Here is a 22,763-nt window from a genome sequence, read left to right as displayed (position 1 = left end):
CGGACAGAGAAAGGGGAGAGAGGAGAGGAGAGGGGGAGAGAGAGAGAGAGCGCGCGAGAGAGAGAGCGAGAGAGAGAGAAAGAGCAAGAGCGCAAGAGAGAGGTAAGAGGCAGGGGTCCATTTATCACTCCTGCATAGCTAGGTGGCAGGGGACGCATGATGACATCATAGGTTACTAGGCAGTAACCTAGAAGCAGGCTGCCTAAATCCTAACATCCCTCCCTTTTTCTATAATTAAAAGATGAGGAGCTTGGGCTGCTTCTCATGTAAGGCAGTTAAAGTATATAAATGTAGGTTCATTGCAAGCAGCTCTTGGTTGCCATGCAAAGGGATAAGAGAGGGAGAGGAAAAAAGTAATAGCAACAAAATGTCCAGATTACATGGTGAGGAGAAGGGGAAGCCCCTGCCCTGGAAAGTTCAAGGTAGAGGGTGGAGTTGGCAGCCAAGCCCAGCAGCAGGTAGGGACTGAGCAATGCTGGGAGAACCTGGAGCTGTTGGCTGCCTAAATACTAACAGACACGGTGCTGGAGAAGTAGCTGAGAGTTCTCCATCTGGGTCTGGAGGCAGCAGGAAGAGAGAGCTGCTGAGCCTGGCCGAACATTTTGACGGCCAAAGCCCGCCCCCGGTGATTCACTTCCTCATACACCTGCTCCAACAAGGCCAACCTCCTGACCCTTCTCAAGCAGTGTCACTCCCTGATGACTAAGCACTCGAGTATGTGAGCCCATGGGGCGATTCTGAGTCAAACCACCTAACAACTGTTTTACAAAAGAAATTTCTTCCCCCTTGTGTTGACTCCAGGGTCTCACATACACTGAGCATGCGCTCTGCCGCAGAACCACGCACTCAGGGCCAGAATTTTCTGTGGTCTCTTCATGTGGTGTATGTGTGAGTTCCCAGGCACATGTATGCAATGCATGTGGTGTTGGCAGGGGTTGACGTCAGGTGCCCCCCTCTATCCCTCTCAGTGGTTTGCGGCTCTGACTAGACTGTGTGGCCAGTGAGTTCCTCTCCATCCCAGCACTGTGGCTACAGATGAGAGCTATTGCTCCAGCTTTCAGTGGGGGCTCAATGCCTGGCCAGCAATGCACTTTACCCGCTGAGACACCTGGCTAGTGCCCCCAGAATTATTTGAGGGAAAAAAAGGATGTAGGACTGAGACCATTGGTAGCATGTTTGCCTCCATGCATGCAGCCCCGGGTTCTGTGCTCTGCGGGCTGTAGACTGGTGCAGTGAGGCACTCCTAGAACACCAGCCTTTGAGAGGAATGAGGCCGGGGATCAGACATTGATGGTTCTCCTTATTACATGCTGAATTTGAAGCCATCTTGGGCTACTTGAGAGCTTTCCATAACCCAAATAAAACAAAATGAAATAGCACATATATATTTTTAACTTTTAAATTTTAATGTTAAGCTTTTCCTAATCTTTAAATTGTGTTGTAAATTAGATCCTCTATATTCTCTATACATTCTCTATACATTCACACAGCTAATGTTTATTAATTTTTTTAAAAATGATTTATTTTTATTTTATGTGCATTGCTGTTTTGCCTACATGTATGTCTGTGTGAGGGTGTCAGATCTCCTGGAACTGGAGTTGCAGACAGTTGTGAGCTGCCATGTGGGTGCTGGGAATTGAAGCCTGGTTCTCTGGAAGAGCAGCCAGTGCTCTTTAATCGCTGAGCCATCTCTTCCTCCCCGCTATTGTTTGTTTGTTTGTTTGGAGAAAGGGTTTCTCCTGTAGCCCTGGCTGTCCTAAACTCACTCTGTAGACCAGGCAGTCCTCAAATTCAGAGATCTGCCTGCCTCTGCTTCCCAAGTGCTGAGTGCTGGGATTAAAGGCCTGTTCGGCCACTGTCTGGCCACAGAGCCATTGTAAGGACAGTCAATGGCAACCTCACACCTAGGTCTTGGGCCTCCGGGTCGCATAGGATCCTTTTTCTATCTAACTCTACTTAATAAACTCACTAACTTTGCTTTCCCTTGGCTTCTCCTGAAATTCTTTTCTGCAGAGTAGTCAAGGATCCAGCTTTAACTCAGTGGAGGTCCCTAGAGGGGAAGGGAAGTCCTCCAGCTGCTGGGGACTGCACAGAGCCCCTCGAGTACACCCTCATGCCCGTTTTGTGCAACACCAAATTTATCAGCCTCCCGATCCTCCTTTCTTCATCTTAGTTGCATTCCAACCCAGAGAGATTAAATCTTCTTGAAACGCATTTTTTTAAATGGTTCATTTAAAAATACTTTTATGGTTCCTGCATATTAACTTAAAAATTACTCCAAGGCTGCAAAATTGGTCTCTGCCATTAATTAGATTCATAGCTATGTCCTTAAAGGTGTAAATTATTTTGCAGGAATATTACTAAATGTACCACTGTGAGAAATTACCGGAGCTCTGTGACGTAGAGAAAACAGACGCTCAGAGTGGGGGAGGATATTTGTCTGCTTATGTCAGCTCTGTTTTTTCCAGGTCCTGGCCTCGCTGGAGCTGTGGGTCCTCCTACCCACAGCTGGACCTCTGCTGGGCCTTCCTACCAACAGTTGGGTGGCCTCCTTGGGCTGTCCTCCCCTTTCAGGGGTGTCACGTGAACTGATGAGCTAATGTATGTGAAAGCCTTTGTCAGCCGTAAGGCAGAGCCGAAGGCCAATTGTTGCTGTTGTTATTACACAGCCCACACTCCAGGGAAACCCTGTTGCCCTGTCCACCCCTCCTCCTAACCTATTAGGCTGGACAGCCCAGGAAACGCCGCCGAGGCTAGACAGCCCCTCCCACAGGGGCGGGAGCCCCCGCTTGGGGGAGGGGAGGCCTCGCTTCTCCCCCCCCCCGCCCGTCCCCCCCATCCTTAGTAATGGTTTTCCCAGTTCTTCCTGGCTTCAGGGGCCTAACTCCGGAAGGAAATATCCTCAGTTGCAGTGAAAGTTCTGGGGTTGCAGGAATCATCTACTCCTTTGGCGTCTCCTCAGGGTCCCCTCCCAGCGGCCTCCCCTCCTGGTGCCCGCTGGAGCCTGGCTGCCCCGGAAGGATCTGACCGGCAGTTTCCTAGAATTGTCCTTGCTGGAGCTCCTCCGTTATCCAGCTCCCACCCACTTCCCCACCTCATCTCAGACTCTCTTCCCAACGCCAGTCTCCCTGGATGGCTCAGGGCCCTGGTGTCACCTCACAGGCCCAGAGTTACATCAGAGCTGCTCTTCGGGGGCCTGTCTACCGATCCTGAGAGGAGAAATTGGGCGTGGGAGTTAAAATGGCTACAGGGCCCACAGAAAGTTGAGCGTGCTGCGGTTGCCAAGGCGACCATCTTTCCTTATGCTTCTCCGGAGAGCTTTTCATCCGAGCGTGGACCACATAGGCACCTTCTCTCTTAAATCACGTCTGACCTCTAAAGCCACCATTGGTGTAAGGCGGAGCCCTGCCTGCCTAGTGGCCGGACCTCTACGCCCTGGTGTTCCACCCTACCTCCAGGTCCTACTTGGCACAGACTCCAGGAAGAGGCCTGGGGAGGTCAGGGCAGAGGCCTGTCTGCATTTGATGGATGGCACTGAAGAAATGTCTGGCACTTTCCTTCCCTGCGGGGGAAGTGAAGCTACACCTCTCCCCCACATTCCTGCGTGACTGCTTAGCAAGGTGTTAAGTGGTTGGAACTGGGAAAGGAAGATTCAGCCTTGATTTATTTACTTATTTCTGACAGGTTATCATGTATCACAGACTGTCCTCCAACTTGATAGTGGAGGATGACCTTCCTCTCTCCGGAATGGTGGAATCAGAGGCCTGGATCACCGCACTTGGCCATCTTCTGCAGGCTCAGAGCTGGAACCTGGGCCTCCATGCATGCCAGGCAAGCAGTTTACCAACTGCAGGGCATTTCCGGGAAATCAGACTTATCTACACCAGCATAGGGGATAGAGTGTAAGGAAGAGGAATGTCATCATTCCCACATCACAACTGGGTTTTAAAGAGATCCCTAAGGACCGGTCTGTGGCTCAGCAGGTAAAGGCGCTGGGCAGAAGGTAAATGAATCCTCAAAGTTGTCCTCTGACCTCCACATACATGATGTGGGTTATGTGAGCCTGCGCCCTACCAACACACACAAAACAAGTAAAAATCAAAGTGTTACCTACAAAACAAAACAGAAGGCTCCACGAGGTGCTGAAAGATGGCCTGGTGGTCAAGAGCGGTGGCTGCTCTTGCTGAGGACCTGGGTTCCATTTCCGGCAGCCATAGCAGTGGCTCACCACCATCTGTAACTCCGGTTCCAGGGCCTCTCCTCCACCCTCTTCAGGCCAGGCGCGCATTCAGGGTACATACCCACATGCAGGCACGCAAAACACTTATAAAAAATTCAAATCTGAAAAAATAAAAGAATTTATTATTCTAACATTCTGAGACTGAACTCCAGGCTAGCAAGACCCTGTCTCAGAACCAAAGAGCTGGAATACAGCTTGGTGGTGGAGCGCTCATCAAGGGCAAGGCCCAGGGTCTGTCTAGCAACTGTGAAGCCGAAAAAGGAGACGCCCACCTACTTCCTGGCTCCTGTGCCTCTCATTCAGACTGTACCAATCATGCTATCCTACTGTTGATCAGGTAATACAACAGTTCTCAACGTATGCCCGGAAATCCTAGGAGACCCCAGGACTCTTTCAGGGGATACAGGAGATGATGTGATTTTTTTTCTTTTTCTTTTTAATTTTTAAGATTAATTTATTATTTATACAACAGCCTGCCTGCACACCAGATCTTACTATAGATGGTTATGAACCACCATGTGGTTCCTGGGAATTGAACTCAGGACCTTTGGAAGAATAGCCAGTGCTCTTAACCTCTGAGCCATCTCTGCAGCCCCCTCTTTTTCTTTTTTTTAAATTTTATTTTTATTTTATGTATATGGGTATTTTGCCTGCATGCACAGATAAACCCTGGAACTTGAGTTCCAGCTTACAGACGGTTGTAAGCTGCCAGGTGGGTGCTGGGAATTGAACCTGAGTCCTCTAAAGGTGCAGCTAGCAGTGCTCTTAACCACTGAGCCATCTCTCCAGCCCTGACGTGATTTTCTTCATACCAACGCATTATTTTCCTTTTTTACTGTGCTGACTTTTGTATCATAAGTGTGGAAAGAGTGGGAGTTAGATCGTGAATGCCTTTACCTGAATCAAGGCCCAAACTAACAGTCACCCACTGAAAAGGCCCCTTTCTCTCGAGAATGTCTTTGGTGGTGTGGGGAGATAGCTTCTTTTGTAAAACACTTGTCTTGAAAGCTGCAGGCCACACTTGATTTCCTAGCCTTGGGGAGATGGAGGAAGATGGCGCTCTAGCTAGCCAGTTGAGCTTAATTGTCAAGCTCCAGGCTAGGAAGAGATTATCTCAAGTGATGCAGAGATGGCCCAGCAGTTAGAGCATTTGCTCTTTCAGAGGACCCAGCTTTAGCTTCCAGCACCCACATGGTGGCTCACAACCATCTGTGACCCCAGTTCCCAGCAATCCACTCACACATGTGCCTCTGAGCATACATTTAAAAAGTAACAAGTAGCTGGCTGTGATGTCCCACGCCTGCAGTCCTAGCACTCTTGGAGGCAGAGGCAGGCGGAGCTCTGTGAGTTCAAGACCAGAATGAGTTCCAAGACAGCCAAGGCTACACAAAGAAACCCTGTCTCAAAAATACCAAACCAAACTTAAGAAAAAAGGAACAAGAATGTCCTTGATAAAGCATGAGGCTCACTTGGGAGGTTGATGGAGGAAGATTGTCAAGTGTTCAGGAGTACGAGGCTAGCCTAGGCTACATAGTGATGCCCTGTCTCAAAAAGCAAAACACAAAATGTCCTTGTAAAATAGTGAAGTAAATTTAACATGTAAAGAGTTCATTATGAAATTAAATACATGAATAAAAAGGGCTTGGTTTTTTTGTTTTTGTTTTTTTTTTTTCATTTATTTAGTAATATGGAGAACTTATACAGGGCTTTGTGCAAACCCTCTACCACTGAAATACCTCCTCAGTACTTTGTTTGGATTTCCGTTTTAAGATAGCCTCATGTATTGCAAGAGGGCCTTGAACTCACTATGTGGGGAAGGCTGACCTTGAACTTCCTGCCTCTGTTTTCCAAGACAGAGCCCGGAGTTGGAGTTCTATGCTCAAGGGAAGCACCGTAAGAACAGAACCAACACCCCCAACTCTTTATTTAACTCTTTTGAGAAAAAGTGTCAGTCTGGCTTGGAAGGCAGCCCCGTGTGGCCTCAGACAGCAATCCTCCTGACTCAGCCTCTAAAATATTGAGTTTACAGGTGTGAGCCAACATGTAGGGCCAACATGAGATAAGAGTTCATTTGGTGGTCCAGGCTGGACCTGAACTAATTCTGTAGCCCAGGCTGACCTTTAACCTTGATGCTTCTGTGTCAGCCTCAGTAAGTAGGCAGCTTGCTTCTGTTCGCCTTAATTTTTAACAAGGCCAGGATCAACAGACACAAACCCACATAAACAGGTTTGTTGAGACTCTTAAAAACTTAACCCTGCTGGAAATTCTCCGGTCTCTTCAAGTAAAAGCATAAAATTAGCTGGGGGTGGTGGTGCATGTCTTTGATTCCAGTACTAGGTCGGCAGATCTCTTTGAGTTTGAGGCCAGCCTGGTCTACAGAGTGAGTTCCAGGACAGCCAGGGCTACACAGAGAAACCCTGTCTCAGAAAACAAAATAAAAAAAATTAGTAACAACAACCAAAGAAACAGAGTTGAAGGTTAACTCTCTTGGAAGCAAAGGGTAGAGAAAGAACAATACTGTTTCCCAGCAACTCTCTCTCCCGAAAGAAGAGACTGTCTCAGGCATAAAGATTTTAATGGGTTTTGCTCACAGGAGAAGCAGGGCATGGGGACCCACAGCTCTCTTCTCCCCAGTGCACTTGTGTCCAAGGCCTGGGGGGCAGAAAGGGGGGTGGGAGTGAGGGGAGTATTTGTGACATTTGACTTCCCACCTCCTGTAAACTCCTGCAATCTCTAGTTCCTTCAAGTGGCAATTTCCCTTCCTATAAAAGTCACAGTGGAGCAGAGTTGAGGGAGAAGAAGAAATCACCTTCCCAATCTAGGTGGCTGAGGAAGGGTGGGGCGGAGGACACATGCGACAGGAGTGACACCGGAGCATCAACCCTGTGAACTTCGGTGGTTCCGATCAGCCCCCACCATCCCCATCCTCTCTCAGAGGTCACATGTGGTGACTGTGCTGGTCGGGTCCCTACTCTTTCCTCCGTGATTGGGCTGTGGGAGGGGAGGAAGCTGGACGCCTCTGTCACCTCTGGCACAGGGAAGGGAGGTAACTCGGGACAGCAGGGGCCGTGGGTCAGCCTCGCGTGCTACATCCCTGCTCCCCCAGGAGCCAATAGGTCCGAACCTTGCCTTTGCCCTGAAAGAAATAAAAAGAGGAGGCTGGGTCGGGAAGGGCACACCCTTTTGGGAAGGGCCCAAATCATTTGAGAAGCTTCTGTGTGGGAGGGGCCTAGGGTTGCTCTGGGATCTAAGGGTCCCTTCTCTACCTTCATTTCCACATCCCCTCGAAGCTCCAGGTCAAAACCTTCGAACTCTTCCAGCACAGCCTTGGTCTCAGAAGACAAGTGGATCTTGAGGGCTGGAGAGGACAGGGCAGGAGGAAGGTGAGGAGGGGCAGGGGTGGGAGTAGGAACAAACAGGCAGACTGGGAACTTGAGGCGGATGGCGCTGGTTTCCTTTAGCTCGGGAAGCCCTGGACTGTCCCGGTGAAGCGTGACTGCATAACCTGGGTTCTCTACAAGAGCAGTCAGTGTTCTTAACTTCTCAGCCATCGCTCTGGCCCTTCCAAGCTCTCTGTACCACTCTTTTGAGGTAAGATCTCATATTATGTAAACTGATCTTGACCTCCCGATCTTCCTGCCTCCACTTCCTGTGTGCCGGGATGACAGACAAATATCACCAAGTCTGGTTTATGTGGCGCTGGGGATCGAACCCAGGGCTTCCTGCCTTGCTAGGCAAGCACTCTATAGACTGAGTTATAGTCTCAGCTCACTGGGCACCTTTTAAGCCATCAATTGCCAGATGAGACTCAAGGCTACAACACTGGACCTATGGATTACAGAGCATCTTTGCCACTGTGGCAAACATTGCCACACAGCATTGCTTTTGCGACTCACCCAGCTCCCGAGGGGCCACACAACACTTGGTTAGGAATCCACACTGCAGATGCTCAGTGTGGTGCTCAGCCTGGACACGCTCAGGTAACTAAGATAAATGTGCTTTGTCTCCCTAATCTGTAAAAGGCTGACAGTGACAGTGCTCATTTCAAAAGGGTGGGTGCTGGATTTAACTCCACTCTCCTTTGCCTCCGTCAGATTTTCAGCAGGTCAAATAAGGAAATAAAGCACTCAGAAAGTATCTAGATACAGTGTGGCCCATAGGAAACACTATGTTAGTTGTTGCCAATCAGTTACTTGACTAAATGCTGTGTTCTAGTGTGCACACAGCTGGAGGCAGAGGCGAATTTGCAGTGTCTTTGCGTCCCTCTCCACTTTACTGTTTGAGGCTCTAGTGAGCCTGGGGCTTACTCAGAGCTCCCTGTTTGGGCTAGACTCACCTGGCCAGTGAGCTGCAGGAATCTGCCTGTTTGTGCTCTCTGAACCTCCCTCCCTGCACTGCTGGGGTAACATGCTTTAGTGCCCATTTGGGTATCCAAACTCAAGTCCTCATGCTTGAACAGGGAGCATTTCACCCAGTGAGCCATCTCTCTAAATGCCCTACTCTTCCAACACACACACACACACACACACACACACACACACACACACACACACCATTCTGTGAAACATAATTTCACTCTGTAGCCAAGGCTAGCCTGAACTTTGGGAGTACAGGAGTGTAGCACTTGCGGATCAGCGTTCTTTTTTTCTGGCTGAGGGATCGAAATCTAGGGTAGGAGGTCTGCCCAAGTTGAGCCACTCTCCCCCTCACCTGTGTCATCGTGGTAATCCCGTATTGCTGACCCACTTCTGAGAGCGTATTCTGTGAAGAATGACCTAAGAGAGGAGCGCCTTCCTGCCCCTCAGCCCCAAACATAGGTGCAAAGAGTCTCAGCTGAACAGGGCTCCTCCGGGCTTTGGGGGCTGGCTTTCTACCATGAGGCTCAGGTGAGGGCCACACAGCCTTCTCAGCTCGCTCAGCCTGGTGCTTAGTGGTTGCCTGATAACTATTCACTTAATTGAATTGTGTCAAATATAGTAGGAAACTGTCTATAATTGTAGCACTTGGGAGGCTGGAGAGAAAGGATTGAGATTAGCCTGGGCTTCTGTCTCTGTCGCAAGACAAAATAACAACACACAAACAACAACAACAACAACAACAAAAACCCAAACAAACCCTGGGCATGGTAGAACAATTCCATGATCACTTAGGTGAGGGTAAGAAGATCTGGGGTTCAAGTCAGCCTTGGCAACTTGAGGATATTACCTCAAACAACAACCACGTGGTAGACAAAATAGAAGAGACAGGAGGCAAAACCAAGGGAGGGGTGGGAACAAGCATTTATTAGATGCCTACTGCAAACCCAGAGTTGTGCTAGAGATTTGAAACCCTGAAACCCTGTATGGAAAAGCAGCTGATCCCAGAAAAGATGAACAAAATTACATGCTTGGCATTTTATATTTCATTATTACATGTACTTGCTTATTGTGGGGGGAGGACACTTTTGGACCCCTGTCAGGAGTTATTGGGTTTTTGTTTGTCTGTTTTTTATAAGACGGTCTCACTATGTAGCTCTGGCCATCCTGCCTGGAACTTACTATGTAGACCAGGATGGCCCCAAACTCAGAAATCTGCCAGCCTCTGCTGCTTGAGTATTTGGACTAAGATGAGCACCACCACTCCTGGCACGTTGTGGTTTTTAAAAACAAAATTTTAAATTATGTTTATTCATCTATTGTATGTTGGCATGAGGTCAGAGGACAACTTGTGGGACTCCATTCTCTCTGGATTCCCTGTCAACCTCAAGCCATCAGGCTTGCCCAGCAAGCGCCTTCACCCACTGAGACACCTAACCAGCAAAACACCTATCTTTGTGGGTGCATAAGTACATTAAATACTTTATTATTATAAAACAGACTTTGTTTCCTGGGCTGGTGGCCTAGGCCTGTTATCCCGGCTACTTGGAGACTACTGCAGGAGATTTATAGGTTCAAGACCAGCCTAAGCAGCTTAATGAGATCCACATTAGAATAAAGAATATAAATATATTCCATGCCTCAGTGTTAGGGCACTTGTCAAAATCTCTGATACCACACACAGGAAAAAGTGAGACTGTGTTAGATTGCTTTGCTCGGTTGTAGGCTAATGAAAGTGCTCTGAAAACACTCCAGGTAGCTAAGCTATGGCGCTAAGGTGGGCTTGGTGCATTTTCAACCCTTTGTCTCTGTCTCTCTGGCTCACACATGCACGCACGCGCGCACACACACAGCGTACATACATGCCTAGCAATATTCTTGATTTACAGAGTGTGGGGGGAGGGTAGAAGGAAGTCAGGAGCCAGCTGAGGAACTAGGTAGGCCTAGGTAGGCTGCACTGGCCAGCTGCCCTTCGCACTCCCTCTAGGAGGGCCATCATACCTTCCCCATTAGACTCCATTCTTGAAGCTGTGTTGACTGTGTCTCCAAAGAGGCAGTAGCGGGGCATCTTTAGCCCTACAACACCAGCACACACGGGACCTGGGAGGGGAAAAGAAGGGAACAGAGCCCAGGGCAGTTGGAGGAGGTAGGTGTGCACCCCGGAAGAGGTAGGAGTTGGGATATGTGGACCCAGGGTGTGTGGGGACAGGAGATAAGGGGTCAGTGCCAGGGACAACCACTTGTTCCCTAGTTTCAGCCTCTTGGATTTGCCTCCGGAGGCCTGCAGCCGTCTGACCTGTGTGAATGCCGATGCGCAAGCGCAGCTGCTCCTGGGGCCTGTGGCGGATGCGGAAGGAGCGCACGGCATCCAGCAGTGCAAGCGCCATTCGGGCCACCTCTCGGGCGTGGAGCTGTCCGTTTCGTACCGGGAGCCCAGACACCACCATGTAGGCATCGCCAATGGTCTCCACCTGTGGGGCAGGCAGGAGAGCGAAGGACTGGAGGGCTGGAGCTTTCCCTGCGCCACCAGCATGACAAGCCATCTTTACTGCCCATCATTCTCCATCAGCTGTACTCATCCTCCAAACCCACAGTTTCTGGCTGTCCCTGGGTGCCCCTGTGTCTCTGCCCATGTCCTTGTTCTTTCCTCTTTCCTTCCTTCCCTCCTTTCTTCTTCCTCCTCCTTTTTTTTTTTTTTGATCCAGGGTTTTTCTGTGTAGCCTGGAACTCACGCTGTAGACCAGGCTGGCCTTGAACTCACAAAGGTCCCCTTCCTCTGCCTCCTGACTGGTGGGATTAAAGGTGTGCATCAGCACTGTCTGGCTTTTTTCCCCCTCCCATTCCGTGTATCCATCTGCACATTTTTCTGACTCTGTCCGTGTCTGCCTATCTGTCCTATCCCCCATAACTTCATAGCGTGACAACTCCTGAGCCCACCTTGTACACATCAAAGTTGTCTATGACAGCATCAAAACAGGTGTACAGATCATTGAGCAGAGTCACCACCTGGGGGGCAGAGGCAGCCGTGAGAGCTGGGCAGCGAGGGTTCCCAGCAGGGACAAACAGGAGCTCTAACCCCGAAAAGGCCATGCTGGCCTGCGGCTGAACCCCAGCTCACCTGCATGGGTGTGCTCTCTGCTGAGAGAGCTGTGAAGCCTACGATGTCACTGAAGTAGATGGTAACACTGTCGAAGGCCTCAGCCTGGACCGTCTCGCCTCTCTTCAGCTGCTCAGCCACAGAGCTGAGGTGAGGGGAGAGAGCAGAAGGTGAGGCAGGCGTGGACTGGGCTGTGTGCGTGCACGTGGCCTTGTGTCCGGAGTTGTACTCACTGAGGCAGGATCTGGTAGAGCAAGGCCTCAGCTTTGCGCTTCTCCTCCAGGTAAGCCTGCGTCCTCTCCTCCACCAGCTCCTCCAGGTTGTTGGCATACTGCTCCATGCGTGACAGCAGGTTGTCCAGGATGTTGCTGCTGTTCTCCCTGAGGGCCGTGAGACGAGGTGACTGGTCCTGCCTGGCAGTGCCCACACTCAGCCACTCACCATGCCTAGTTCCCTCCCACCCCCTTTTAGACAGGGTCTGTCTAAGTAGTCCTAGCTGACCCAGAACTCGGTATGTAAGCCAGCTGACCTTGAACTCACGGACATCCATCTGCCTCAGTGCACAGCTAGATGTCTTATTCTTATTGAGCACAAGTGAGTTTGAAGGAGGTGGAGAGGGAGAGAGGCAGGATGAGCTGGGGACAGTGATAGGTGTGCAGGTAGCGGAGAGAGACATGTCTGGGAGAAGGAGCCAGGGGGCACACTGGGAAAGGGAGACAGAAGGACTGAGACTGGGAGGGAGGAGGGAGGAAGAGGCTGGGCCATCTGGCACGTGCATTCTTTTTTATCTTAAGTCTAGGGGTCAGTGTGGGGCTACAGGCGGGAAGGACGTGTGGTGTCCACGTCGGCAGAGGACAACCTGAGAGGACCAACAAGTCATAGAGCTGCGCAGATGCCCGAGTGGCTGCCATGGCTGCAGCAGGCTCCCTCTGCTGCTGTAGGAACACTGAGGTGTGGGGTTTAGGGTGGCTGGTGGGGAGACGCCACTGACTTGTTAAACTTTCGTAGCGCCAGGCGGATCTGCTGGAAGGGTGGCCGCTCCTGGGGGTCCTCTGCCCAGCACCTCTGCATTAGCTGCCCCAGGTCCTCCAGGTGGCTCTGCAGACCCACGGACGGGCGGAACGGGGGCTGCTCGCCCCGAGTCACGCGCTCGATGACCTCTGTGTGGGAAGGGGATGCACTTAAGAGTGGCATTGCCAAGGGCCTAGTTGCCCAACCAGCAGGGACAGACAGGTGGGCAAAGTCCAGAGCAGAGCACAGAGCGGACCGGTCGCCGGCGGCCGTGGGACAAAGGATGGGGGTTGGCTTCCCATCACCCGGAAGAAAGGACAGGGGTGTTTGCAGAGGTCTAGCCAAGACTGGCTGGGATCTAGCCACATGATCCTCACCTTTGGGGCTGAGGTCTAAGCCTTCCACATAGAAGACCCCACTCCTGAGGGCAATCTCCTGAAGGATGATGCCAAAGCTGTATACATCACCAGCTTGGGAGCCACGGGCAGGTGGGGAAGCCATTCGCAGGAGCTCTGGTGCAGTCCACAATTTTTCTGTCATAGAAGGAGGGGCCCCAAAGCTAAGGGATAAGCAACTTTACATTCTGATAGGAACAGAAAAACTAGCGAATGAGTATCATATCTCATGGGTAATAAGTGCAATAATAAAAGTAAGACAGGGTGGTCTGATAATGCTGAGAAAACAGACAGATGGTTTAAGATAAGCTGGGAACAAGGCTGTGGCTCAGAGGTCTGTGGACACGGCACAGGGCTGAGAACCAGAAGCCTAGAGACCACCTGACCTCCTCTTTAACCGATGAAGGTTGAACCTGGAGGTGAGAGGTGTACCCAAGTCACACAGAGGCTAGGCCTCAGTTTCCCTTCTCAGTTGTGTTGGTAACAGAAGCCTATGGGTCAAGAGTCAGGCTCACTGGCGAAGAGGATGTGTCCTTGCTGTGGCTCTGGGTCTCTGAAGCTCTCGAGCCCATAGTCCGTGATCTTCAACACAAAGCGCCCATCTACCACACAGTTGGATGACTTGAGGTTCCCATGGGAACAAATGGCCCCGTTGTGTAGAAAGAGCATTCCCTGGGGAATTTAGGAAGGCAGAGGGCTTGGGCATGAGTGTGCCTTTCCAACCATGCCCAACCCTTGCCCAGCATCCAGTGAGCTCCTCTGGACTCACCTTGACAATGTCATTGGTGAGTGAGTACCGAAACATCCAGTCCAGGGTAATACTCTCATTCTCTAGAATGTCCTGCTGGGGCAGCAAGAGTCAGACCCCCTGGGAGTGGGAGGACAGTACAGGGAGCTACTGGCACAAACTGACAAAGAAGAGGACACCTGGATTTACTCTAGTGCCCGCCCCCAACTCCCATTTACAGACAGGGCCGAGAAAGGCCAGAAAGAGGGAGGCTTGTCTAGGGTCATGTGGTCAGTGGGGTAAGAGCCAGGGCTCTTGACGCACTCCCTCTTGTCCCACTCACCTGAAGGCTGCCGCGGGGACAGTACTCTGTGAGGATGCAGATGTTAGGAGGGTCGGTACAGGCACCCACAAATCTGGTCAGGTGTTCATTCTGTACATCCCGCATCTGCAGGCAGGTTGGGACAACACTAAGACGCTCGCTGGCAGAGGCTCCAAACCTCGCCAAGCCACATGTATGTTACCATGTCCTTCTTCAGAATCTGCTCCCTCACCCCTCATCCTCCAGGCTGTCTACCAGTGCCCAAGGACCCGGTGATCACTCATCTTACGACCGATCTCCCTTTTCCTACCTACAAGACCCACGGGCCCAGCCCAGATATTCAGATCCCCCTCCACAGTCAGTTTTGTTGGCTGACTCTCTTAGGGCACCCATGGAGCCCTTCCCAAAGTCACAGCCCCCTACATTACATGCTTAAGTTCAAACAGGACTTTGCGTGTCAACTCAATACGTTTCCGGTTCACGTGTTTCACAGCCACGAGGTTGCCCTGAGTAAAAAATGGACACTTGTTGTTCAGGGCCCGAGATTCCCATCTGGTTCTGAAAACCCGTCCATGACACCCACTCTCTCCTTGCTTCTAAAAGCCCGTGCTGCCCCCGGCCCCACCCCTGTCCCCTGGGCCCACCACAGTGTCATCTTAGCCCTCAGAGCACACTCCATTTGGGCCCCAAGGACCAGCAGTCTTTTCCCCAGACCCACCTTATAGTATGCTGTCTTGGCAAAGACTTGGAACTGGCCCTCCGTGATTAGCAGGGAGCCATAGTGGGAGCCTCGCTGCAAAGATTAACGAAAGACCGCATGGTCAGCCCAGGGCCAGTCTACATCTTCTCTGCGCACCCTCCTGAGATGGGGGTCTCACTCTTTAGGCCAGGGCTGCCCTGGAACTTGTAGCGATGCCACTGTCTCGGTCTCCCAGGCGAGGGTTGATTACAGCTGCGAGCCACCAAGGCTAGCTTTCACCCTCCTCATGTTGTGTATGAGACTCATACTTGTGTGTTTACTTAGACCATCCCCTTTGACCTTTGAGAGAGCCTTGTCTCAGAGGCTGCAACCCTCATCTGAGACAGTGTCAGAGTGAGCAAGAGAAGCCAGAGCTGGGAATAGACTTGTTCTTTTGTTTGGTTTTGGTCCTATCTATCTATGTATCTATCTATCTATCTATCTATCTATCTATCAATCTATCTATCTATCTATCTATCATGTATACAGTGTTCTGCCTGCTTGTAGGCCTGCAGGCCAGAAGGGACCACCAGATCTCATTACAGATGGTTGTGAGCCACCATGTGGTTGCCAGGAATTGAACTCAGGACCTTTGGAAGAGCACCCAATGCTCTTATCCTGTAGGCCATCTCTCCAGGCCCCCGGTTTTGGTTTGTATGAGACAAGGTCTCATTCTGTAGCACAGGCTAGGCTCAGACCTGCAGCTACCTTCCTGTCTTAACCTCCCAAGTCCTGGGTCCAGCTGTGAGTCTCCTCACCTAGCTTAGAACCACCTCTTACTCTTGGGCATCGCCCTTGGTACTCAGGTATACTCATCCTGCAGAGACAGTAGTGTTCTCACCCCGCTCAGGGTCAGGCGGCTGCCAGCGTTCCGAAGGTGCCTCTCCAGGCTGCTGGGCTCCACGTCCTCCCAGCGCACCCGCCACAGCTCCGACACCAGCTCCTTCTCCAGCTGCATCTTTCTGGGATGGGAAGCCTGCAGCTGAGCCCCTGGCCCTGGCTGGGGTTCAGCAACCCTCAGAGCCCCAGGACATGCCACATGTTAAGAGATAAGTGAGAGTGTCCCGTTCTCTGAGCTGAGAATTTCTTCAGTTTTTTCCTTTGGAAACTGGAGGCCTCCATATCAACTTTTTCTTCAGCTTCTTTCTTTTCTTTTCTTTCACAGAGGTTTCTCTGTGTAGCCCTGGCTATTCTGGACTCACTTTGTAGACCAGGCTGGCCTCTAACTCACAGAGATCCACTTGCTTCTGCTTCCCTGAGTGCTGGGATTAAAGCCATGCACTAGAACACTTGTCTTCTACTTCATTCTTTTATTTTTATTTTTTTCAGAACTGAGGACTGAACCCAGGGCCTTGTATTTGCTAGACAAGTGCTCTACCACTGAGCTCAATCTCCACCCCTCTACTTCATTCTTAATTATTACAGGAATGCAGTGTTGTCGTGAGTGTCAGCTCTGCTCTCTTCCCTTCTCTTTCCTGTTTCCTTATCCTCTGCTGTACTTTTCATTTCCACGTGCACAGGAAGGCAGGAGTGGGCTCTCTAGCCCCTCTTTTTCCATCTAGGGTCAGCCCATGGCTCACAGCAGGATTCATCATCCAGGGCCAACTCCTTTGGGCCAGTACCTTAAGGGTTTTTTATTTTTGTTTTCAAGACAGGGTTTCTCTGTGTGGCCCTGGCTGTCCTATGTGTGGGCCTGGCTGTTCTGAAACTCCTTCTAGTCCAGGGTGGCCCGCCTCTGCCTCTAGAGTGCTGGGATTAAAGGCGTGCCCCACCACCGCCTGGCTGCCTGAAGGTTTGAACTACTGCTTTCCATCTGGCCTCAGCAGAGGATGCGAGTTCCACATCAGTGTCCTCTGCGCTGGTGTCCCTTCGCAGCTGCTATGTCCCCGGAGTCCTCAACACATCGCTCTGGAGCTATAACCCAGCCCCAACCAACACGACTCCAGTCTGGGGCTTCTGTCTCCTCACCGAGGGAATGAAAGAATTCTTTTCCCACACAAGGGTCCCTCCCAGGCCTACTCTCCTCCTGCTCCCTTCTCCGTGCTCCCATGCCCCCCAGGCTCACTTAGCGCCCCATGCCACAACTTACCGGTATATGAAGAAGGACACAATCAGAACGCTAATCAGAGAGAGGCTGCCCACCAAAGCCAGAACCTCCAGTGTGGAAAAGTGATCTGTGGGAGAGTCCAAGTTGTAGAACAGAGAGTTGGGTTAGATAACAAGAAGGAAGAATCGTCTAATGATTGGTCGGCTGAGGTGAGAGATGAAGGGAAGTCAAGTCAGGGGCAAAGAAGCCTTCTTTAACTCCCAGGGGAGGAGGCAGCGGCTCTCCAACAGGAGTCGGGAAGCATGGGCCAGTCACCTTGTTTGCAGGCTGGGTCCTCATTGTCAAAGCCACATTTAGGAATGTCAGGAGGTGGGTATCCCAGGGGCCAGTGTAATTTGCGTTCTGACACAGCCACCAGCTCCTGGGAAGCCCCGTTATAATTCAGGACAACCTGAGGGAGATCAGGAGTGGTGATCAGCCTCCTGTGCCACCTTGCCTCCTGCTTGCCAATCTCTGTTTCCAGGTCTTATATCTGGGCTACCAACTCCTCACCAGGTTCCTGCTGTGACTATTCATGAGTCTTCAAATCCATGCCCGTGCAGTGAGGGGCAAAACCTTAAACACTCAAAGGCTTGGCAGAGAAGTATCCATGGGAGCCCACTGGAAACGTCAACCATACACACAGGGGACTGGTATTGCTTACATGACAGAAATAATAACTCAGTCCACACTTCCAGGCCTAAATATATATGTCTCCTCCAGGAGGCCTTCATGGCAGATCTGATTCTTGGTGCTGTTGACCTCTGCTCTTTCCTGTCCCTGCTGTGTTTACACAGCTGCACATATGCATTTTTCTTGGCCCTGAGTCCCTGTCTCTGCTAGGATGGGGTCTCACCTGTCTTAGGAACTCAAGGGAAGGACTCTATGTTCCCTCCTCAGACCCCTGGGATTAAAGGCATGAACCACCACTGGCTGGCTTGAGACACCATTCTTGCCCGGCACTGTCTCCTTGGTATATGCATGAACTTACCCTGAAGGCACCTGTCTCTGGATCCATATCCCAGAGGGAGAAATCAGTCTCCCGATCTCCATTGCTATCAATTTTCAGGTGTCCTGTCACACCTAGGGACATAGGTGAGGAAGGCTGTGTTTTGAAATAATGGAGGTTCAGAGATGCCTCACTTCATCCCAACCATCTCTCTCTCGAGGTAGAGACAGATATAAACACTAATATGGAGATATGCCCAATGGTGAAGAGGACAGTTCTGTTGGCTGTGGGAATGGCAGACTCCGCATGAAGAATTTTGTGAAACCTGGGAGAGCCGGCTGGTAATTCAGGTAGGCTCTGACCTTGGAAGCTTCGGTTCCACATCCGCTGAGTGATGTTCTCTCCGTCAGTGACAGTCCCCCCCTGGGCTAGAGTCTCATTCACCGCCTGGACATAGAGCAGGAGCCCATCATGGAAGGATGCTGGGATGATATTTTCCTGTAGAAGCAAGCAGCGCTCAGACAAAATAGGTAGAGGGTACAGAGTGACAAAATGTAGCGCTGTTGGCAGGGAACTGGGGATGGGGGTGGGGCTGGGAGCTTGGAAGGGGATACTGAAAGCAACCATACTCCACACAGAGGTGACTGCTTAAACAATACTTTTGTATCCTCTGTTGCTCCCCACCCTGAGTCAAGGTAGGCAGACAGGGCAGGATATGTCATTCCCATTTCCCCTGATAAAGACTTGAGGTTCAAGGTTGAACTTGCCATGTCCCCCTCTGTCATCAGGAGAGACACAGACATAATAGGAAGAGGGGGAGATGGCACACTAGAGTGCCTGAGAGAGCAGGGTAGAGATCCACACTGGAGGATCTGAGGACGCCCCCCTACCAGGCCATCCTCCACGGTGAAGTTAAACTGCTTGCCAGCCAAGAGTTTTAGCTGCTTCAGGAATTCCAAGTACTCAGGATTATCCGGCTCTTTGTAAGTAATGATTTTGGCAGCCTAAGGAAGGAATCATTGAAAAGGCGGTGGGGTGTCAGGAGGTTGGGTCCACCGCCCAGACCAGCCTCTCTGTTTAGGTCAAGATCACATCATCGAGTGGCTGGGTGTGGTAGTACAGGCCTTTATTCTTAGCACTCAGGATGCAGAATCAAGAGAAATCTCTGCGTTGAGGCCAGCCTGTTCTATATAATGAGTTCCAGGATAACCAGGAATACAGAGACTCTGGTTCAAACAAAACAACAAAAACCAAAGAAATAAAGAACCTAAATAAATACTAAATATTAAATAAGACAAAGATCAAATTGAACCCTGTGTCAATTTGTCCTGTGACAAATTGTCCTGTGACAACCCTGTGTCCTGCATGAGATGGCCCTTGTGCTTAAGCAAAAGATTCAAGTCCTGTCTAATCCAGGGGTTTTTAATATCCTCCTACTTCAGGCCCATCAAATGATCTGTTCAGCTTCCTGGCTCTGAAGCCCCGAAATCTCGTGGAGTTCACTGTACAACTCTTTCTGGAGTCATTTTAGCTAGTGGCCCAGCATGAGAACAGCTCAGAGTCCTACACATGGGCTTCCAGCCTCGGCACTCACCCGGAAGGCCTGCTGTGCCCTGCTGTCCTGCTTATCTCCTCTTTCCCAGGGCTTCTGAGGAATACTGCCCTGAGTGTCCTGAAGACTTCGCCCAAACACATCCAGGTGGAAGAAAACATAGTCCTCCCCAGTCAGGCCAGCGTCCAGGGCCAGAAGCATCAGAGTCCTGAAGGCATCTGGAGAGCTGCAGATGTAGATAACTGAGGAGGAGGGAGGGAGAGAAGGAGGGGAGAGGGAGAGAGAGAGAGAGAACGCGAATATGAGTACAAGGCACTACAAGGGAAGGAATTCTGAGTGACATCTCTAGATGGTAGCAGGCCTGCCTCAGACTGGGCCTTGGCTAGGGAACGTGAAAGATGGAAGAAGGAGGTGTTTGCACGTAGGAAGTGAGAGATAGAGAGAGATGGAAGGAGGGAACATAAGGGGGGGGGTGGGGACCAAGAGTGCACGAAGAATCAGAGAATGGCCAGCGGGAGAAGGGACCTGGAAGCTCCTGTGAGAGCCATAGAAGACACTAGAGGAGAGAGAACATGGTAAGGTAGAGCCAAAACGGGAGCGAGAAGAGCCGGGAAACCCAGCTGAGGACTCAGAAGCGCTAGGACGAGGCCCTTCCTCGCCTGACTCAGGAAAAGTTCTCAGCAGGAAGGTCATGGAGTCAGGAGGGGAGAGGGAGGGCGTAGGAATGCAAACCCCGCGCCTAGAGGGGGAACTAGAAACTCCGAGGTAGGAAAGTCGTGTCGGCAAGGGAGAAGCAGCCAGGGGGAGGCCTCGCCCCAAGAGGAGGAACGCCAGGCGTGGACAGGCCGGGGAGCGCGCCGCGCGGGCCAGGCGTCCGTGGGTGCCGGTCTCACCTCTGCCCTTGAGCCGCATGGCCTGCAGCAGCCTGACGTAGTGGTCCTGGTCGCCCTCGACGAACTCCTGGTCGTTGACGGTGAGGTTGAGGCGCTCACGCAACCGCACGTAGAGCCCCTCCACGACGAAGAAGCAGGGCCGGTCGCCGCCCAGCGGATCGGGATCGGCGTAGAGCACCAGCGCCTGGTGCTCCCAGCCCAGCCGTCGGTGCAGCGCCGTGACGAAGTCGCCCAGCTTGACGTGGCTGGGCCCCGCGCGCGTGGTCAGCGCGAACTCCTCCTTGACCCCGATGCCCAGCGCCGCGGCGCCGGCGGTCAGCAGCGGCACCCGCCAGTGCGCCGTGAAGCGCCCCACCGGAGCGGCCGAGTAGACGCAGCCGGGGCCCAGGAACACCGCGGGGCTGTGCTCCCACTTGAGGTCCACCGCGGCCAGCGGCGCGGCCGTGTCGGAGCAGACGCCCGCCGCGTTCTCGCTGCTGCCCAGCACCACGCGGACCGTCCAGCCCGGCAGCAGGTCCGGCCGCGCCTTCACCCGCGCGAGGGCCAGCTCCACGGCCGGCCCCACGCGCGCCCAGGACCAGGGGTACGAGGCGTTGGTCAGCGGGAGCACCGCGGCCACGGTCAGGTCGCCCGCGTGGCCGCCCCGGAGCAGGAGCAGCGGCGGCAGCAGCAGCAGCGCCCGCAGGCGCGCGTGGACGCGCCCGGAGCCGGGCATGGCCTCAGCAGGCGCAGCGACGGGGCGGCGCCGTCTCCATGGCCCGCTCGACGTGCGGGCGGCTCGCCGGCGTCCTCGGGCTCGGCGGCGGCTCGCGGACATCCGCGGCGCCCGCGGGTCGCGGGGGAGAGGGGCGGTGGGCCGTCGCCGGAGCCCCGAGGGCGCGCCGCCCGCCCGGGCTGCGACCGTCCGGCTGTCCAGCGGGCCCCCCGAGCTGGACGCGTCCGGGAGCGGAGGGCGCTTCAGGGCAGGTGAGAGCGAGCGGCACCCGAAGGGAGTCGGTGGAGAGCGAGCGAGCGAGCGAGCGCGGTCCCGGGAGGGCGAGGCGGACCGGAGCGCCGGCGAGGAAGGGGAGCGTGCGCCCGCGCTCGCCCCAGGACTGTGCCAGAAGGGGCGTCCGGCTGGCCCAAGTCTCCGGCCGTTCCGGAGGCGGGCGGGGGGGCGGGGGGGCCCACAAGATCCCAAGCCAGGCAGCGAATCCTCCCCTCCCAGATTCGGTGACTGGGGAGCCGGGGGAGCCAATCCCGGCTCGTTAACCCCTTCCTCCCGGCTCCGGCCACTGCGGGCTCCCACCCTGGGGGCGCGCAGTTCCCACCCACCCGCTTCCCGCCGCGCCGCGCCGCGAGAGGTCCCTCCCCGGGCAGCACGCGCGGGCGGGGATCCTAGGCCGCGGGGGCGGGGGGGGAGCAGGGCTGGGGAGCGAGGCGCGAAGCAGCCGCCCCCTGCCGCTGGCCCCCCTCCTGGGCCCTCCTCTGCTACCTGGCTGCCGTGCAAGAGGAAAGCGCAGGCTTGTTTGCACCTTGACCAGAAAAGGTGTGTGTGGCCGCAGGGGTCTGGGAGGGCTTCCGGAAAAGGCCATCAGGTAGAGGCGAGCCGGAGACACGGGGACCCGGCCCATCGGGGAGTACCTCCCCTTTCTTCGCCTGCTCGCAGACCGCGCAGACGAGCGGGGCGAGATGACCAGGTGGGAGGGTGCAGTTAACTCTTTAGCTCCCAAATGAAAACGGAAAGCGGGAGACAGAGGGAGTAGCTAGAGAAGAGGCGTAACCTCGGGTGAGTGTTTTGTGTGGAAGATTATGAAAATGGGACCTGTGAGGTTGTAGTTGGAAATGATCACGGGAAGAATAAATGAAGGAGTACGGGACGCCAAACTGCTTGGCGTTGGGCCGGAGCGCCGTGGGGTTAGTCTGCCCTCTAGTGGTCATCCGGATTCATTAACCGTACTGCGCCGTCAACCTCGCCGGCCTCGAGCCTAAGCAGGGTCTCCCTTAGCAAAAATTTCAAGAGGACCGTCTGTGTCAGGTGCCAGTCAAATGCCGACAGCACAGGGATGAAACACACACACGCACACATATGCTCCAAAAGGTGACACATCATCATAACACAATTTAAGCACCGCAAAGGAGACAGGGATATGTCCAGAGACAGAGATGTGGGCTATTCATTCTACCTGGATTGGAGCCAGGAAAACCTCCGAAGAGAAGAAACACAACATGGGTAAAAGGATGAGGAAGGGCGTTTGGGGTCGGAGCAATGGCTCAGCGGTTTAAGAACATTCGCTGCCCTGTCAGAGGACCAGAGGACCAGAGTTCGGTTTCCAGCATCCACAGTGGCTCACAAACAACAGTAATTCCTGCGCCAGGGGGTTCTACACCTCTGGCCTGAGAGCATGCACACCTCCG

General features: G+C 52.9%; 1 protein-coding gene across 2 annotated transcripts; it reads right to left on the bottom strand.

Moving 5' to 3' along the window:
* Positions 1 to 6,798: 6,798 nt before the first annotated feature.
* Npr1 (natriuretic peptide receptor 1) lies at positions 6,799 to 21,250 on the bottom strand. 2 transcript variants are annotated; one of them, XM_055623403.1, is made up of 22 exons: positions 20,367 to 21,250; positions 19,516 to 19,715; positions 18,812 to 18,925; positions 18,284 to 18,419; positions 17,964 to 18,055; positions 17,249 to 17,384; positions 16,976 to 17,060; positions 15,728 to 15,848; positions 14,866 to 14,940; positions 14,576 to 14,653; positions 14,169 to 14,273; positions 13,868 to 13,939; positions 13,614 to 13,770; positions 13,081 to 13,236; positions 12,684 to 12,852; positions 11,926 to 12,072; positions 11,714 to 11,837; positions 11,533 to 11,601; positions 10,892 to 11,066; positions 10,597 to 10,695; positions 7,507 to 7,598; positions 6,799 to 7,376 (listed from the first exon to the last, which is right to left on the bottom strand). In XM_055623403.1, exons 1-22 carry the CDS (start codon positions 21,181 to 21,183, stop codon positions 7,314 to 7,316), a joined length of 3,282 nt encoding a protein of 1,093 aa, XP_055479378.1. In that variant the 5' UTR covers positions 21,184 to 21,250; the 3' UTR covers positions 6,799 to 7,313. The 2 variants fall into 2 exon arrangements, with proteins under 2 accessions (XP_055479378.1, XP_055479383.1); XM_055623408.1 differs by lacking the exon at positions 11,533 to 11,601.
* Positions 21,251 to 22,763: the final 1,513 nt, after the last annotated feature.

Source organism: Psammomys obesus, unplaced genomic scaffold, assembly GCF_907164565.1.
Source record: "Psammomys obesus unplaced genomic scaffold, mPsaObe1.curated_primary_1811, whole genome shotgun sequence".
Taxonomy (NCBI): Eukaryota; Metazoa; Chordata; class Mammalia; order Rodentia; family Muridae; genus Psammomys; species Psammomys obesus.
Note: the sequence above shows the minus strand (reverse complement) of the source record. Positions and strands in the feature narration are given on the sequence as shown.

What these genes read in the sequence shown, in the direction of transcription:
- Npr1 (XM_055623403.1), bottom strand. Translation starts at nt 21,183, where the DNA reads ATGTCCGCGAGCCGCCGCCGAGCCCGAGGACGCCGGCGAGCCGCCCGC. An exon ending in TCCTGTTTGAACTTAAGCAT is followed by an intron (nt 14,274 to 14,575) that starts GTAATGTAGGGG and finishes ACCTGCCTGCAG; the next exon opens with ATGCGGGATGTACAGAATGA. An exon ending in AGGACACATCCTCTTCGCCA is followed by an intron (nt 13,237 to 13,613) that starts GTGAGCCTGACT and finishes CTTCTATGACAG; the next exon opens with AAAAATTGTGGACTGCACCA.